We start from the raw sequence: 19,063 nt of genomic DNA, 5'->3' as shown, positions 1-19,063 counted from the left end.
GGTTATTGAAGGCCCATTTGGAAAAGCCATTTCAAATTTTTCTTTAAAAACCCAACATCCTTCACCAACAAGTGTTTCACACAAAACAGATGCTGGAAGAGGCCGCCAGGCTCCCAAACCAGCCCTTTGGGTCCTTACTTCTGTTGCGGTTGCTGCAGTGCAGGTCCCTGGGGCCACTACCCGACTGGCTGTCCTCCGAGGTGGGGCTGAAGGCTGGATTCACCAGCCCCGGCTCGTCGGTCATTAAGGCGATGGCTGCAGCTGCGGAGAGCTCAGGACCCAGAGCAGCGACTGCCAGGCTGGAGCTGCGGTCCGGGGAGCAGTCCTGGGAACGCCGCTTCCGCTCCTTGGTAAGGCCATAGTGGGATGCTCCTTTGCATCTGAGGAGAAGGTAGGGAAAGGAGACATGATTACAAACTGTGCTGAAATGTTGCCTACTTATGGCAGTTGGCCAGTTCTGGGGAATAACTCAGTGTGCAAAATGTGACTGTCACAGTGGATGATGATATATGGGCATGGATCAGGAGGAAAAATGCCAGTCATGTCCTGTTAAACAGTGAAGAAGGGAAACTCTTCTCCAAACAAGCTGAATTTACATGGGAGTCTACTCTAGTCAAGAGAATAAAGAGAGCCGCAAAGAAAACTGCAGGCCCATACTACCATGTATAAACAGTTAGTGTGGGTGAAGAAGGACCCATGAGCAGGTGGCTCGTTACACCACAGACTGCACACTATAATTTTCCCTTTGCCCCTGGTTAACGAAGGAGAGCATGGTAAGATATAGCAGCTTCTTAATTTCTACTGGCTGAGAAAAAGGCACCTCATCCTGACCCATGCTCTGGCCAGCCTGCCCAGTCACCAGGCAGTGACACCAGGAGCCCAGCACCACACTCATTCATCCTCTCCAATCTCAAGGCTGATTCTAAAACAATTCATAGAATCATCGAATGGCCTGGGTTGAAAAGGACCACAACGATCATTGAGTTTCAACCCCCCTGCCCAGAGCCACATCCAGCCTGGCCTTGAATTCCTCCAGGGATGGGGCATCCACAACCTCCTTGGGCAACCTGTTCCAGTGTGTCACCACCACAGGGAAAAATCCAGCTCCTACATTCTGACCTGGCTTTAGTAGTGACAAAATCCTCCATCTCTGATGGAGAGGAGTGTGGTCCCAGAATAACCAACTTATGACCCCAATTGTCTGCTCTGGGCTCATCCCAGAAAGCAAGACTGGGACAATGCACAGCACTTCCTTCTCACACTTCCTAAAGACCATCACTCCAAGCAAATTAAAGATTGCAGTGCTCTTCTTGGTTCAATATTTAATTAAGGCTATAAAACAACCAAAGAGACAGAGTAGACCAAGCAGACAGCACCTGTGACTTCTCTCCAGCATCACTTTTGTGCCCTGTGCACCCTCTAGAACCTCATTTACCACGTTAAAAAAGAATCCATCTTTTAATCATGACCTAATGAGCTTGGCCTACTATTTGCTGCTACAATTCTCTCTTTCTTCATAGTAGAAGCTAACTGATGACTTTCATAAAAATACCCTGCAGGACGAACTCACAGAAATAGCTGCAGAAATCCTTGGGGATAGAAAGCTCTTCGTAATATATGGCATGCACAAAAGGCAATGCATAATACATATCGTACACAGTGCTAATGGGTTAAGTGTCAGAAAAAAAGTAGTATGCTGAGTAGAGGTCTTGGGAGATATATGATTTATGGAAGCAGTGCCTGGGACAGAAAGATGAGACGAGGATGAATCGCAGAGCTCTCTATGTCAGCTTTGGAGCAGTGACTTAAATTCTCTTACAGCATTTGCTCTTTAAGAGGGAATTAAATTAAAAACTTTTTTAAGCATTGAATTATGATTTACCATCACTTACCTCATACCACTTTGGATAACTTCCCTCTTACAGAGGAAAAAAAAAGCAATCTGTATCACACTGATGCAGCTGTGTGGGAGCTTTGTACATACTTTAAGCTTTGGATGGGAATGCCTGTGGCAGAAGCTATTTCTGAACCCTTTCATAAGCAAAAAGATACATCTCAAAAGAAAATACTCCCTTGTGGAAAAGAGAGTTGCTTGACTATTTCAAAAGATCAACAAGAAGACATCTGGGGTACCTATTCCAAGACAAGGTTGTGAAAAGGAAGGGAGGAGCCCTCCTGTCTCCATTGCAGTTCCTTCTCCCATAAACAAGGTCTAAATTCACAACTTGCTTGAGCTCTGTCAAGCTGTATGTCCACCAGCACCGTGCACCCAAAAGGACAGGCATGATATTCTCCTCATATTATTTTCCTTGCCAGTAAAGGTTTGGTGGCTGTTGTTGGGGAATCAGCCCTGTGAATGAATCCTAAAAGGCAAATCCTTTATTATTTTCATTGGGTTGCATGAAGATCAGCATGAAGCATCTTCTTCCATGTAACTAGTGACAAGGCTAGAGTAGGCCCCAAGTTGCGCCAGGGGAGGTTCAGCTGGATATTAGGAAAAATCTCTTCCCTGAAAGAGTGATCAGGTGCTTGAATGGACTGCCCAGGGAGGTGGCTGAGTCACTGTCCCCAAAGATGTTCAAGAAACGTATAGATGTTGTACTAAGGGATGTGGTGTAGCGGGGAAATATTGGTGGTGGGAGGATGGTTGGACTACATGATCTTAGAGGTCTTTTCCAGCCTTGATAATTCTATGGCTCTATGATCAGAAGGGGTTTCGTGCAAAGATTTCCCCATGCAGCTGCAGGGTCCAGCTGCTACGGGTGTCCATCTGCTTGGTGCTGCTACAGCCTTCACTTTTCCATGCAAATATTCACTTGCTGCTGCTGGCTATGCTACAGACACCTGGTCACCAGCATCTGTCCAACTGCAGGAGCAGCCTTTGAATGCAGAGAGGACTGACAAAGTTTAAGATGTGGCTTATTGGAGAAGACAACTTATCATGACACAAAGCACAAAGCGTATCTTTCTAATTCTGCCAGAAATAGTTAAAAGAGAACCAAAGCTCTTCAAGCATAAGCACTGAATCTATTTCTTAAATAACTGTGGCAGGAATAAATGAACACAATGCAAGCCTTCTTTCTTCGGATTAACACAGTGTCCTTGAAGAATGAAAAAAAGTCCTCAAACTTGTAATAAAATCTGCAACAGCACCTCTTCACTTTCATTGTTTTCCTTGTGCTGACACTGCTGTGATAACAGAAAACAGAAAGAGACAACTGTCTAAGTGGAATCATATTTATAGTGTCTCAGCTACATTTTTCCATATGGTTGGGTTTGGCTCCCAGAAAAGAAAGATCCATAAAACAGCTACATGCCAGTACTAATTATCTCCCTCACTGTGATTATTAATCAGCTGCCTGATTTACAGCTGGAGGAGAGGGATGGAAATCCCAGCAGGATACCTGACTAACGGGGGGCAGCCCTAGAGTGAGCCCAGTGCTGTCTGGTGGCCAAGGTGAACTGCAGATTTATGTTCCTTCTCAGTTGCTCTGGACAGAGGGTAATTCCATGCAGCCGTCTGATATCGAAATGATTTGAAGGCCGAAAGCGAGAGATAAAAATGGACATGAAAAATGTGTAGCACAGCCCATGACATTCAAGTTGTGTCTCTAGGTGTGTGGGGGAAATTCAGAAAATGGTTTCTTCTGTTTGCACAACCTCTTTTTTCAAGCAGCAGCGTGCCATCTGAAATACTGGCTGCGTGGTGGCTATCCTCTGTGCAGGGACGGATTGCTCCCTCCTGCTGTGGCAGCAAATCCAGGGGGGATTGGAGCCACAGCTCCGCTCACTTGCTCCGTGGTCTCTGATAAAACCCAGGCCAAAACAGCTTCAGTATAATAGCTCCCTTCTGATATTACGTTTCAAAAAGCCTCCCACAGACTGTTCTTGGAAGGCCGCAGTGGCTGCTGAACCTTCACCCGGTGCTGAAGACCTAGCTCCAGGGCTTACCATGCCTGTGCCTGGATCTGCATGCGAAGGGTCCTGTGGTCCCATCCCCAGTGGCAGAACATCCCAAGTGCAGGAGTGAGGGATCCAAAACCTCATGTCTGCCTTAACTTGGTCTTACTGCTTATCAAAACAAACTTCTGCCAAACCCACGGCCAACAGAAACATTTCCAAGTTATTTGCAAATTCAAGTGAAAGAGGCGGTTTTAAAACAAGGATGCATTTCCCTTTGCAAAATCCCTTGCAAAATCCCTAACTCCACACCATGGAGCTGGAAAGTGAAGCTGACCCCAAGGACTTCCATCACCCTGGTGGATGCAGGGTCAAAACATAAAGGCAAACAAGGAAAACTTCACAGCCATTTCATCTCTAGCGATAAAAATGTACTAAAACTATAGGCCAAATATATATATTTATTACACATTTTCTCTCTGATAAACGTCCCGCTTTCTATCTGTGCCACCTCTCAGGCCAGCCCTACTCCCTACAGCTCGCAGCTGACTGTCCAGGCAGGGGCTGCCAGTGGCTCTGGAGCAGTGTTGTGCTACAAACCAACGGGGCAGCGGTGGTCCCCGCCCATGTCACGCCGTGCTTTCCTGACCTCGCTCCCAGCATTCTCATGTTTTGGTACTGTTTTGTTTCAACGCAGCAGCGGCGGACACATTGTCTGAGTGCAATTAAGAATAATGTATACAAAGTACTCACAATTGCCCGGCAGAAGAAAATACTGCATAATGGGCTGTCATCGCTGATCCCAAGCTAAGCCGTGATTAGGGCAGACAAGTATGTTTCAGCTATGCTCTCACTGCAAGCAGTCTCATCCTTGTGTAATTTGGGCTCCACACAAGCCAGGATCAGAAGTACCAACAGTATGCATCACACCCCAACTCCATCACATGGCCCCTTGATTGCTCCACTACTTCCACACGGATCTGTCAGAAAGACTGATGGAGACACTGAAGGCCACCAACACCCTCATAACCCTACTTGTGAGGCTCCATGATGTGAACCTCCTGAGAGGCCCTTGCCTTACTTGGAAGACAGAGGGGATTTGAAGCACTGTGGCTGCCTCACAAGGAGGTGCTGGCAGTTCCTGCCTCACAGGGACTGTTCACACAGTGAAAGACTGCAGACCAAACATAACCCAAACACCAACCACACAGATTTCAGGCCAAAAGCCTAAACTCTAAAGCCTTCCAAAACCCCACCCTAAGCAAGTGGATCGACTTGGTCAGTGCCCAGGCAGAGCTCACTCCAACTCTCCTCATCATATTTGTGACAATAGCACTCCAGAAACCAGAGCCAAAAGTGAAAGAGGAGTGAAAAACCTGAACTCAAACTGAGTCTGGAGTTAGACACACATATAAACGAAATGGTAGCAAATGCATATCTGAGTTGCAGACCAAGAAGACCAGGCCAGAAAAATCAAAACACTGAACAGTGAAGGCGACCAATACCTGCTGCTCTGTGCACCCAGTGGTGCTGAAATATCCTTGCTCAGAGAGCTGCGACTCCTGATCCTGAGTAGAAAATTCCTTCTTTTTGCTCTACTCAAATATCACTCCTGGAATTGAGGGCTTAGCAGCTTAGTGTATTAAAGCATTTTTTTTTTCCTTGGTATTTCTAAGTTCTTCTACAGATTAATCTCTGCATGAATTCTGCTTCATAAACAAATTCAAGAAACTTATTTTAGTGGATTTGACTTTTCTTCTTTCTATAAAGGATTGTGTCACTTCAGGAGCATCCCTCAGATTACTGTGATCACCAGGTATGGCCAGGAATGTCCTGTCTACACTAAACCTTCCTTGGTATCCATAAAGAGGGGGATGAGCAGTTTAAAAACCAAAGCTTCAGCTCCTGGATTCCTGTTTCCAACCACCATTTGCTGACAGAAGGCTGTAGAAGCCATGTCACAATACGAAACTAGAAACAGGCTCTTTTCTACAACTGCGCCCAAATTTCACAGTAATGCCAGCAACATTTCCAGATGCTCACCACTGCTGTGCTATGCACTCCTTATGCACTTGGCTGTCCTCTTTCTGATGGCCACCTGTATCACAGTGCCAGGGGCTTTCCATTTTGTTGAGAAATCTCAATTTGAGTGAGAAATCTTTCACTTCAATGTCTCAGTAACCACATGAACAAAAGTCTTTTGGAGACGAATTCCTGACACCTGGGGGACTTGCACAGTATATCAGGGCTGGCTGGGAAGGAGGAGTGTGTTGGAGGTTTGAGCCCCACAGCCTCCGTCAGGTTGAGGATGAGCAATTCTATCCTATGCTCCCACGAAAGCTGCTCTTCTCCATGTCAGCACAAGGATAACCAAGACAGAAGTTCAGATGAGGCAAATGGCTTCTCTGTCTAGCTGTCATAGAGATGTTCTCATATTATTCTCTCTCCACTGTCAACCAGAGACCTTCACTGAAGTATAAACACATAGCAGATTTAGTGGTCTATATTTCTGCATTACTGCTCTATAAATATTTATAAAGATCCTCATAACATTTATTTCTTTAAGCTAAAGCTATTTAGCTTAACTACTTTCCCACAAGAAAGGAAAAACCTCTCAAATATCTATTATTTCAGTTTAACTTTGCATATCCCTTGTACAGTTTCCTAGCTTATTGCTGTTGTTTGTTTGTTTGTTTTCTGCTCTTTTTTTCTCCTGCTTTTTGTTTTATTGAGGCCATCATAATTCAGCAAACTCTGGAACTACCTTACTATTGAAGCCTAAGGTTGTGCTGTGTCCTATCTGTAAAGATCTGACCCCAGGGAAGGGCTGTCATTTTCACAACACTCTTGCACTAGGAAACTGTCATATAAAATATATTTGTGTATTATACAAGGAATGTGTGCAGGCATATCTGTATATTTACTCGTCCATGTTATCTCTTCTGTATGAATCTGGGTGCACTATCAGAAAAATTATTCCTTACCTATAGCTCCTATCGACTGAAAACAAAAGGCTTTCTAAGCACATGAGGAATATGCATATTCAGTGTTGTTCATATTGACTATGTTTGTCATCAGCTACAATGATGTACTTTCCTTCCTGTGGTTTGGTTGCTGAGGACTAGGAGCAAGGAAGGCCAGAGATTCTGGCACAGTCCATTCAGTGCGTCCTGCACTGCTGAAGAATGGAAGAAGAAATGAGAGTTGAGTCCCCACAGTTCCCAAAGCTACAAAGAGAACAGAAAGCCAAAGCTAGACACAAATTAAACAAGCATTCTGCCCTTTGCAACAGAAACCAAATCCCCATTTTAAATTTGATTGTTTATACTGTGGGATGAGCCTCCAGATTTCCTATAAGCTTTCAGGACAGTTGAAAGAACTTGGAACTCATTTTTGTTCTTAAATGAATTGTAAAGATTGAATTTCATGTACATGCTACCAAAGTGTCATGTAACATGTGGTCATGTTTAAGCTTCTTTTCCCCTTAACTTGAAAAAGCACAAAGTTGCCTTTCAACAACCAGCGTTAGCTTCCATTATGAAATATATAAAAACGTCCATTAGCTTCTATCATGGGAACAGAGAATTGGATGGAATAGGTAAACAAGACAAGTTGCCTGCAATTGTGGGCAAAAACCATGGCTGGAATTGTTGTGCAATGATCCCAGTTGTTGAGAGCATGTACAAATTGTTGGTCCAGATTGCATTCTCTCCTTCCCCTGAAACCTCTTCCAGATCATTTCTCTGTCACTGATGATTTTGAAGCTACAGCTGTACTGATTTCTCTTCAAGATTCAAGCACTGTTTCAACTTCTAGTCTTAGTAGGCCTTTTCACTAAACTGCAGCTGTGTTACCTGTGGGGAAACGAAGCTGTAAAATGGTAGGGTCAGCTTCGATGGGCATGTCAGCACGTAGGCTGGAGATGCTGGCTTCTTTTATTGATCAGCACAGCTCCTGCATCTTGCCTGACACAAGCCCTGTTTCACAGAAAATAATATGTAGAATTTCATTTGTGGCTTTGCCCTCAATTGCTCCTTCCTGCCCATGCCCAGGCCAGGAGTGCTCTGAGAACTCCCAACAGTACGGGCAGCCTGCTTCCAGCTAGCATACCTTCCCCAGTGCAGCTCTTAAACCTAACACCTGTAGAACACACTCAAGCAACAAAAATGAGGAATTACTCCCAGCAAAAGAGTACAGACAGCCTATTAGTTATTATTTGATTCTAGATTGCTATAAACAAACATTTTTTTTGTCACAGGGATGTTAGACTGACCACCAGCACACAACCAGAATCGTCTTATGTGGTGCAAAACAACAGCAATATTTATTTATGTGGAGCTTCCTCAATTAAATACCAAAGTTCCTGAAGAGAAATCTAATAACATTGAACATATCTCATGTACTCTACTCACACTAGCCGACACAAGGAAGAAAAACAGAGTAGCAGTACACATGGTTAGATTTTCTCAGGTGCTTTGGTACCACTAGAGCAAGGAACCCACAAGTACATCAGTAGGATATTCAGAGCAAAATGAAAGGGGAAAAAAAAGACACATGGAATTAACATATCCAAGACAGTAAGAGCCTGGAAACGTTGTCAATGGCTTCTAGTGCTATTAGCATACAACAGCTTTCAGTGCATCATCGATCTGATTGAAGTGACGTGAAAGCCCTAAAGTACCAAAAACTCCTCTAGACAACAGCAACACTGGAGCTTGATTAAAACTCTAGTAGGTGCTTTCATCATTTTGCAGAATTGCATCATTTTCTATGCAAAACATTTTAAAGGCTTTAGCCTTTCTCTGCTCTCAAAGAGTAAAACTGGAACACTGCCTCAAAAGAAAGTGACAAAATGAAAATGCGAAACACGCCCAAGAGACTTCTTCATGGAAAATGTAGGTGTCTAGCCATACTTTTCCATTCTTTAATATAGAGACGGCATACATGAGGGAGCAATAGCATACAACAGATGTTAGCTGGGTATCTGGAAAGTAACGTGATACTCGCCATCAGCAGCTGTCAGCTACATGTCTGATTTTAAGTCTGCCCAAGATGGCACAAAGAGCAACATGGATATTCTGCAGGCTACCTTAACCACTGCTTTTGCTTCCTACTAATGAAGCAATGACATCTTTTTGCAGTAGGAATTGAGAGAGACCATATACAATGAGAATGAAGCAAGATTACTGAGGATTCACCTAATTTAGAATCTTAACTAAAAATTGAATCTGAGGAAATCAAAGTATTTGTACAAAGCTTTAGAAATATTTAATGTTGTTAAAATTAAGCTATCTGAGGCAAAAATGACAAGTAGAAGGACAAAGAGATTCTTAAGGCATTAAGATACAAAAACACATAGTACACTTCAATCCTCTACTCTGTTTTCCAATTTATATGGTTATACATATAATTAATATCAAGAATATATACTGAACCTGTTGATTCATATGTTTTTCAAGTTTATTCAGTGTTTTGAGCACTGGATTATATTCAACAGGTATAACCAGTCTCCCGGAACTTAGTATCTCAGCATTCCCTTCCTCTCCTATTATCCCCACCTATACTATAAAAAGTTTATGATGCAGTGTGTAAAATATGTTTGCAATGAAATGAGGAATTTTGGTTCATTAACAAGAGTGACAATAGGAAATGATATTATCAGTGTAGGTTGATTCTTTCAATTATAGATAGAAGAGCCTGCCAGACAGAATTTTGTATTTACACATACTTAGCATACGTTTCTTTTTCATATTACTTGACATATAATTGCATTTACCTTAGTATAGAATTACAGTATCTGCTATGGCACAAACTCAGCAAGTGAGCAGGTTTGAGGCTTCTGTAGGTGCAAAGCAGTGATACACACACTTTTTAGTTTTTAGTTGTAGAATAATTCAGTTCCAAGGTATTTTAGTTGTAGAATAATTCAGTTCCAAGGTATTTTCAGCCCAAGACTTGGATTTACTAATATGCTCTTCACTGGAATTAGGAATTGCAAGAAACAATAGGGCCATGGCCAGTAAATAATTAATACTGCCTTTATACCTTACTGATTAAATATGCCATGAAGGGCCACCCACAGGTCTAGCTGCGGTGGCACTTGGCTCTGACCTTAGTGACTTGAAAATCATGTAAGGTCCCGTTTCGGTCAGCATGGATATCTAAATTACGTCACTAACACATCTTGGTAAACACTGTGCTCTGAAATTTGCTTCCTTGCAGGTAAGGTCAGAAAACTGAGGTCTTAACATGCCTTCTCAGAAGTTGAAAAAATACAGAGGTGCCATTCAGGTGGCCATCCAAGTGCTGAACGAACATCTCTGTCATCATAAGTAAGAAGCATTCCTAAGGCATCACAGATGTTTCTCATTTTAAAAAGCAGTTCTCCTCTGTTATCACATTCAATGCCTGATATTCAGCAAGGACCTCGAGAAGTGAACTGCATGTGACTCATGAATCACTGTGTCTTACATAAAACCCTAAAAAACCATAGGCTCCTTGCAGGAGAGGGGAAAGCATTTCCTGCTGTATCACAGAGCTTAGTTTCCAAGATTTCAGCCTAAACAAGTTTTGACACTGGCATAAGAAGTACAGGAGTCACACTGTTGACTAAGGATCTCACTGTATGAATTTCTGTGAGGAAAACATAGCCATCAGCACAGTTTAATCCTCTATCTTGAGAAACTCCATCCTGGCTTCCACTTACCCTGCCTCTGCAGTCCTTTCCTTGTGTGCATGGCCAGAAGAAAATGGACCAGGGGGAGGTTATGAGCCAGTTTTCAGAACAAAACTTTCAAAACGCATTGAGTATCCTCACTGATTGTGGTTTTATGGGTTCCACCCAGTTGAATACAAGATGTTTCAGTGAGATACTTCACCCTTCCATTAAAATAAACACATACTGTAAAAACATTTAAAGACTCCAGAAAGTCCATATCCAGCCACAGCACAAGCATGGTTGGAATGTTGTTTACGGTCTTCTGAAAGCTCACACGGTAGGAAGTGCTCACTGTATGATGCTGTAAAAAGTATGAAAAAATACTTCTCTCAAATCATCACTTTTTAATAGAACTATCAGAAATTAAATCTTAATTCCTTTAGCCAAATCTGAAAAAAGCCCAATCCACACAGCCTTCTCTCTCCACATGCACAGTCTGTGCTGTGCTCCCTACAAAAAAAAATGTTCAACCACATAGCGATGTGGTTTCACACCTGTTGTTCAGGGACCACTGTTAGTACTGGCTTGGCAAGGGAGGCTAAGAGAGCTTATGCCCTCACACCTCAGTTTTCAGGAGTGTTTTAAGCATTAAAACACAAGTTTAGGTAAAAGGCCCTGCTTCTCCACTTGAAGCTTAGCCCTGATGCTGCAAGTAAAGATTTGGAAAGATGGATTGAGCAAGAGGCAGCTTGATGCTATCACCAAATGAAAAACGGTGCCTGGGGAGGGGAAATCCTGCTTCAAAGGCTGCTGTGGCTTTTTTGTTTGAAGTTGGGAGAATTGTAAAAAAAAAGTCATTGTCCTCTCTTAATTCAGCCAGTATCTTGGGGGAAAACTGGAAATATCATCCATGCAAAAGAGTCCTTCATTTTAAGCCAAAACTACAAACCCTGAAGCTTCAAACACAGGTTGCAAACCTCCATAAAATCTGTCTTATTTTCTTAGACCACCAGAATACAACTGCTGAATCAATGGAGATAAAGTATAAACCATGGTGGAAGCAGAGAGCCAACCGCAGACTTCCTCAGCTAAAAAAGATGCTTTCATAAGTGGGTACCGTATTGTCAACAACACAAAATGGATTTCCCTGACAAAGACATATAGGAGAAGTAGAAATAACTTCTGCACTGTATCTTACTTTTAGCCCAAATTGATCAGACTGTTTCTTCTTCATATTCATTAGCTTGTAGCTTCCATAGGTTTCTTCATATTATCCTCATGCATGGATAAGTATAAAAACAGGAGTTTCACTCTTTTTGTTATTATTATTCAATTAATTTAAGAAATATTCATAGTAAGAGGTAGCCATTTCCTACTGTTCCACTACAAAACACATTAACCTACCTACTCATTCTGTTAGAATACAGTACAGAGAAAAAAACAGAAGTATTCTTTAGGAAGTTGCTCTTTCATTCTCCCTGTTATGCCACTGCAACGATGAGAATTCCAATATTCAAGTCCTAATAAATATTTTCACTTTGGAAATTAGAATATAAGGTTCATGCATGCAGCTGGGCAATTAGAACCTCACAGACAGTCCTAGGCATCAGTTTGTAGAATCAAACACTGGGCATGAGCTGCAATCATATTTCTTCAGGTCACATAGGATTGCCGTCTTGCTCCTACTGTCCTAGAAGAGGGCACTACCTACTTGACCTTGGTATTCCTTCAAAATGGGTCCAGGCTGCCATGCGAAAGACTTGAAATGAACCTGAGCTGTGAATGCTCTATGACAGGTTATGGCATCTCAGTGACTCAGCCAGCCTCTGAGCCCGAGGCTGTTCCAGTGCAGGCTGCGATTTCATTAACGTCACAGTTTAAGTAGGCTTGGGTCTTGTTAGCTGTGATGATGGCCTCCTGAAGGAAAGCCAAGGTGGCGTAGGAAATGATGTTGGCTTGTTATTGGCTCTTAAGGGGGAAAATTACAGTCTGTCTTCTTCAAACTGAGGTGACCCTGTCGCTTCTGAAGGGAGCTAGCAATCTGAATGCCAGCAGTGTGCTCACACTGTGCCTCGCTGCCTGCTCATTTTCACAGCAGTGGTATGACCCATGTCATGGTTCAAGGTGACCCAAGCTGTCACCCCCTGTCAGAATCTCCAGCTGGACATCTGTGTTGGTGCCCTGTGGATGGCAGCTGGTGCCATTGGGCTTGTTGGTGACCCAGATCTAGACATATATAAACCAAAGTCTACTTGCTTCATGCAAATATAACCTCGACAGCCTGTCAATGCAGATGGCTAATCCAGCCAGACTGACCAGCTTTATAACACAGAATAACCTTACAGCTACAATAAGAAAATTTAGTCTCGTTGCAAAATACCTGCCCCCTCCCAGATACAGACATCAAAGATAGCACTTTTTTTTTTTACCTAGACAGACTAGACAAAACCAGCAATGCATTTAAATGTTTATACTAGCAAGTGAGACATCATTCTATTATTCAGTATTCTTTGCAGTTCCTGAGACCAGTATTTGCTAATTTACCATTGTCAGCTGGTTGTACCTTCTGAAGGCCGAAGATTTCCTTACAAGCCAGTGAAACAAGGTCAGTTGCTGGAAGGACAAAGCCAGATGCTTAGCACTCGAGACCAATAATGGTGCAAAATGCAAGGAGAAGGAATAGAAGGAAAAAAGGTTAAGAAATATCTAACAATTCAGTGACTGTAAACGAAACAACAGCCTCACAATAAATAATTTTCTTATTTCTTTAAAAGCTAATTAAAATGTTACAGCCCTGAGTAGGAGGGTTTGACAAGTACAGGCGTTAAGGAGACCTTCCAAAATTGAGCACAAACAGTTCCACAAAGGTTAACCACAGCGGCCTCCAGAGATGGTGCTGCTTTACCGAGGGGTTGTCTGCAGGAGGGAAATAGATGATTTCTGTAGTGGCTGTGGAATAATACTGTAACCACTCTATGTAGAAACACACATCCCAGAACAGCCTCCCCAGAGACATCCCTCTTCCAGAATAAGAGCATTCACCAGAGAAGCTTCCCTAGGTAAGAACAGCACAGTGACTTTATTACAGATCAACTTCAGCTTAAGAACTTCATTATGCATTACTTTCCTGTGTACTCAAGCCATCTCTCTGGGAGAACGCCTGCCCTTTCTTTCTGTCCCTATTTTCTACGCACCAAATGGGAACTGAGGGAGCTCTCAGTGCCAGGTATAGGTGTTCACTTCCCAATGCCATCTGTAACTCCAGGCTCTGCATCTAGAGCTCCTTTCTTCACACTACATAGAGGTTACATGTAGTCATGGTATCAGCACAGTTATGGCTTGTTTTCAAGTCTGCAAACCTACCTGTCCTTTCTTTAGTCCATAAAGAAGGCAGCATATCAAGGAACACACATTCATAAGTAACACGAGGAAATGAAGCAAGATATCCTTTCATCACTAGGGGGAAAACATCTTCCCCCCCTCCCCCCCTTTACTTTGATAACTTGTTTTCTGTTAATTAACATGTTTAAAGTATAATTTAAACAATACTGTTGTGATAAACTGGAGGGGAAAAAATGGTCCCCCAATTCAGTAGGCAGATACTCTTGGCAGCATCCTTAATAAATGAACCCAAGGCAGTGAAAGGTGATTCACTTGACCAACTATGTCTAGTGAAGGCTTGGGATCAGTGAGGAGGTGACATTTTCTTGAAAGAAAACACTGTAGCTCGCTACATGTGCATACAGGAGTAGGATTTCAAAAAGTCCTAGAGGTCACGTTTGCACTGTAAAGGTGTATCTTTCTACCGAGTCACACTTGCGCTCTCATTCAACAGAGAGAAATGGAAATCTGTATAAGTGATCTTATGATTTATAAACCTGTTTTTGAAGTGGTGGTCATTATTTGGAAAGTTAGTCAGATCCAGGCTTCCTGAGCAACGTTTTCATGAAAAGATGATGGTGTGAAGAGCTGTTTTGGAGACACCTATTGTGCTGTCCACTGAGGGTAACGCCCTCAGCGCTTTCTTCTACTTCTCTGGCATTTTCAAAAAGAACAGCATGCTGCCTCCCTCCCATGCTGCATCCCTCCCAGAAAGTGCCTGTGGCTGTTACCCTCCCCTCTCCTCAGCCTCCTTAGCAAAGAGTGCTCCCTCCAGGAATTGCTGTTATTCTTTTGCTCTTTTTACTAGGGTGGTTTGGAGACACGGCAGTGTCATACGGTGCCAGACAAATCCCACTCTCCAGCACTGCCAGAAAGATAAGGGGAAAAGAACACACAGAAACTTTTAGAATGAGGAAGAGCAAAACCGTAAGATCTCAATTTTCCTGCGATCAACAGAAAAATTTGTCCCTGTGCCTGGGACATCAAGGAGAACAGAGATGCCAGAAGAACATAGATTTCACCCTCATCTCTACAGTCAGTCAGAGGAGTGGGGAGAGGGATCCAAGATCCATCCCTAGCATTTAGCTACATATTTCAACTCCTTCAGAAGCATTTTGTTAAAGTTCCTTCACCCCTAAACTTCTGTAACAATATGGATGACTCTGTAAAGCAGAGAGGCTTTCCTCACTCTTGACCTTTAACTGCAGACCTGACCACACAGCAGTCACACGAGTTGCTATTTTATCGTAAATCCTGCTAGTCTCCTGAAAACATCCTCACTAATAGGGACTTTCTGGTTGCTGTTCAAGCCACAGAGTTTCTGTCTGCCGATCCTGGAAGACAAATTTCAACAGCAACAACAAAAAAACAGGAAAAAAGTCACAATTTTGTAAGATCTGTTCTCATGCAGCTACCACTATCGTAAGAGACAGAAAAGTGGAGTCTGAGGTTTGATGAAGCTCCCACACAGGGCGATTTTTTTGGAGGAGGTTTTTGTCACAGAGGTTGCAAAGCAATTGTTTCAACCCATTCACCCACATATTCTCAAGGGATGTTCTGTTTTTTAAGATTGCTGTTTTGCTAAAAACAGTTGGATGTAAATCAGTGTGGTTAGAAATTCCTTTCCCCCCCAAAAAATATTAGTTGGATCTCTGCTAATCTATCTCTCCCTACATACATAAAAACTAGATGTTTGCCCATGTACACAAGTCCTCATTCTTCCTGGTTCATTCCAATGAAAATCCAGAGTCATTTGATGAAGCCAGTGGAATAATATCTGTACAGAGTTAATCCCAAATCCTTCCATCACGTCCTCTATCAGAGTTCTGAAGTAGTAGATAGTGTAACAGCATGAGATGAGGTCTTCAAACCAAACAATTCAACCAGGTAAGAATTGGACTATATTACAATCCCTATTTCCTAAGATTACTTTATTTTCATCATTTGTAGTGGGTTTTGTAGGAAAGTATGCAATTATTTTAAGGAATTCAGTCCAGGTGGTAATTTAACTGGGAAGAAGATCAGTAGGTAAGATTTTAATTAAATGTCAGCTCTACAGGATTTTAATTAGATGGCAGCTCTACAGCTGAGCTATTTGATGGCCCAGGTTAGGCTATATTTACTCTAACAGGTAAATAAGTTCATCACATCTGCTGAAGGGAAGTTAATACAAAAATAAAGTCCAATCTAACTTAGCCAATCCATAAATCTTTTGTTTTTAGTCTTCAGTTCCACGTGTTTTGCTGAAATTAAGCTTCACGTCTTGAATCCAGTTTACTCATAATTTAATCCATAAATTTAAAATTAGAAGCATAATTAGCACAGAGTTTTGCAGCACTGAAATAATGCAAGGAGACAGAAGACACATGGCTCAGCATGCTCAGCACTGTTGCACTCAGCCACAAGAGTCCTTGGCAGATCAAGTTGGCCCACTTCGTTTTCCCTTTCCTCCTCTCTCTTCTTAAACAAGACAACACACTCTAAGGAATAGCTTTTTCACAGGCATCAGGAGCTTGGAGATGACAGAAAGGAATAGATGGGGCCTCACAACTGCTACAAGGTCAGGGCTGGGGCAGCTCAAGCAGAAGCATCTCTCCATGGACTGAAACCCTGAACTTAGCAAGTTCAAGTGACTTTGAGGTTATGGATGGATTCCTCTTCCCTCCTCCAAACAGGAGAAACATGCTACTGTCACCTTGGGTAGTGTTTGAAGCCACACTTCCCTCTGACCTTGATCCCTGCTCACTGCTGTACCAAGCAGTTCATTGCTAAGTCATGGGAGAGGCAAGAACGGAGGTGTAAAGAAAACAAAACTTTAGAGGTAGCCAATGAAAGATGAAGATTTAGGATAGACAGGAGCAGCAAGGCGGAAAACAGTTAAAGAAACCAAAACACAGTGTGACACTGGTCATGACGGAGACTGACGAGCATTACAAGTCATGTCAAGGGAATGAAAAGAGACACTCATGAATAAGGAGTTTCAAAATTAAACCTCCCCTCAAAACATATATAGGGCAGAAGCAGTCAATTCACGCTTGACAGGTAGTGTCAAGAGAGCTTATGTAACAATGCAAAAAGATAAGTACCTATTTAAGAGCAAACTGTTATTTTTACCGAACATGCAAGCAAATCAAGCTCTCATCACAGACGAAAAAACCTTCATGCTGTCAGTTGTGAGTTCGCTTGGTGTTGTAAAGCACCACAAGGCACAAAATCACTATGGTATTTTTTGCTTTGGTTGTCAACTTCTATTTGCTAGGAGCTGGAAAATGGGACACAAAGCACAAGAAGATCTGGACAACAATTAGCAGACCTTAACTAAAAGCAAGGAGATTATCACAAGTCTGTGAAATGCATTTTCTTTCTAAGAATGTGGCTATTAACCTCTCCACACTACTGAGTTAGCAAAAGTATGAGGGATGTAACTAAGCATCTGCTGAAGAAAGGGAAGGAAAGGAAGAAGGAAGACAGGCTGATTCTGTTGGGAGATAGGTGGAAGGGGAACAAATACATTTTGGAAATCTCTGGTGTGGATTACAGCTCATCAGCTCTAGAAGAGGGTTACTTGGTCTTGGCCTCCCATTATAAATTCCTTCTGTTCTCTTGGGTCACATTACTGTTATTCAAGCCCAGACCACAAAATAGGTAGGTCTGTGAGACTCTGTTTATTTGCTTTGTCCGTGCAACATATTAAGTCCAAGTTTGTATGTAGACTATACATATTATTAAATGCTCTGTACTGTTTTGATCTATTCTCTTCTGATTTATTATGAACTTGAAGACCAAAACTGTAAGCGTCTTCAAATCTACAGATGCTCAGACCACTGGGACAGAGCAGAAAAATTGAAATGCTGTAACCATTACTGTCCAACCTCATTACACTCATGCCTTGGAAGGATAGAACAAGAATGTGCTGGAATTCAGTCCTCTCTGAGGGAAGAAACTGGAAGCAGCATGCTTGCTTGAAACCGTGCACATGCAGCCCACTAAAAATCATCAAGATATGCTAAAATTTAAACGCAGGGCTTATTAAAATGAGCACCAAGGAAAGTTCAGACACGGCTCCAAGGAAAGCATATTTGTATGGCCACACCTCTGACTCACAACAACATAAAGCAGTTGGAAAGTAGACATGGAGAGCACAGCACATCCCTGGCACTGAAGGCTGTGCAGGATGTGCAGGGCTCTGCCAGTCCTGTACAAAGGTCCAGGGGACTTTGGACAGCATGGTTTGCAGTAGCTTTGCCCACCAGGGGCAGGATCTCTTCATTTCTACATTGGTTCAGCTAATGCTACTAGTATAAATATTTCAGTTATGGTCTGGACTGGGGCAACATAGCAGCAACAGGTGCTTTCCACCATGCACATCCTCACAACAGATCCCAGTGACAAAAGTAACCCCAGCAGTGCCAATGGTGAAAATTAAGCACCAGAATAAACACACTGCATTTGGGGCAGAATTTAATCTTTCTCTAGCACTGTCACCTTCCTGCTGTAAAGACAAACTAGGGGCAATGTATCAAACACTCAGCCCAGAACCAGTGGCAAGGATCCTTCAGGAGCTGGTGGAGGTAAGTCATGACAGCCTCTTAGGATTCCTGCTCCCACTGCAAAACCTGTTTGGCTAAGGATTGTGTTGCAACATGTGATTTTCATATAAAGCACTTTTTTTTTCTGGCTGTAATTCAGTCTCTTGGCAGGAGATGCTCCTACATATCAAGTAAATCAGCCTTGCTCATCCATATCAACCTACACATTCTCATATAGTAGCAGCAGTACAGCATACACTTCCAGTGCCTTCCAGGACAGATTTGGTTAATCACACCCATCTCCTCTCCATAAAAGCCTGTTCCACATGGGACATTTTTTGGCCTTTTCCATTGCTGAGTTATAAAATTCATAAGTCTGTGCAGATGCTCCTTTGAAACCATCCCACTAATAATTTTACGTGGGCAGGAAGGTAGAAGACGGTGGGGTTTACCAGTACTAACTGAATGTTATGAATAACATACAATAGCAGTGCTTATCACAAATGGGAGGAGAAAAGAAAATATCCTGAATTACGCTTTCAACATTAGTACTGTCTGGTCTTAATAAAACACTACCCACAACGAGGCCATCAGT

At 42.5% G+C, this 19,063-nt stretch overlaps 1 protein-coding gene across 9 annotated transcripts in view; it reads right to left on the bottom strand.

Annotated features, from left to right (window-relative positions):
• LNX1 (ligand of numb-protein X 1) overlaps positions 1-19,063 on the bottom strand; it is a 75,260-nt gene that overhangs the window by 30,713 nt on the left and 25,484 nt on the right. For all 9 annotated transcript variants that reach the window (XM_040700234.2, XM_015285527.4, XM_046941175.1 and 6 more), the window contains one exon: positions 139-380. In XM_040700234.2, coding sequence (XP_040556168.1) covers positions 139-380 — 242 coding nt within the window. The remainder of the gene's footprint in view (positions 1-138; positions 381-19,063) is intronic.

Source organism: Gallus gallus, chromosome 4, assembly GCF_016699485.2.
Source record: "Gallus gallus isolate bGalGal1 chromosome 4, bGalGal1.mat.broiler.GRCg7b, whole genome shotgun sequence".
NCBI lineage: Eukaryota > Metazoa > Chordata > Aves > Galliformes > Phasianidae > Gallus > Gallus gallus.
The sequence above is the reverse complement of the archived record's forward strand: the minus strand, read 5'-3'. Positions and strand labels throughout refer to the sequence as shown.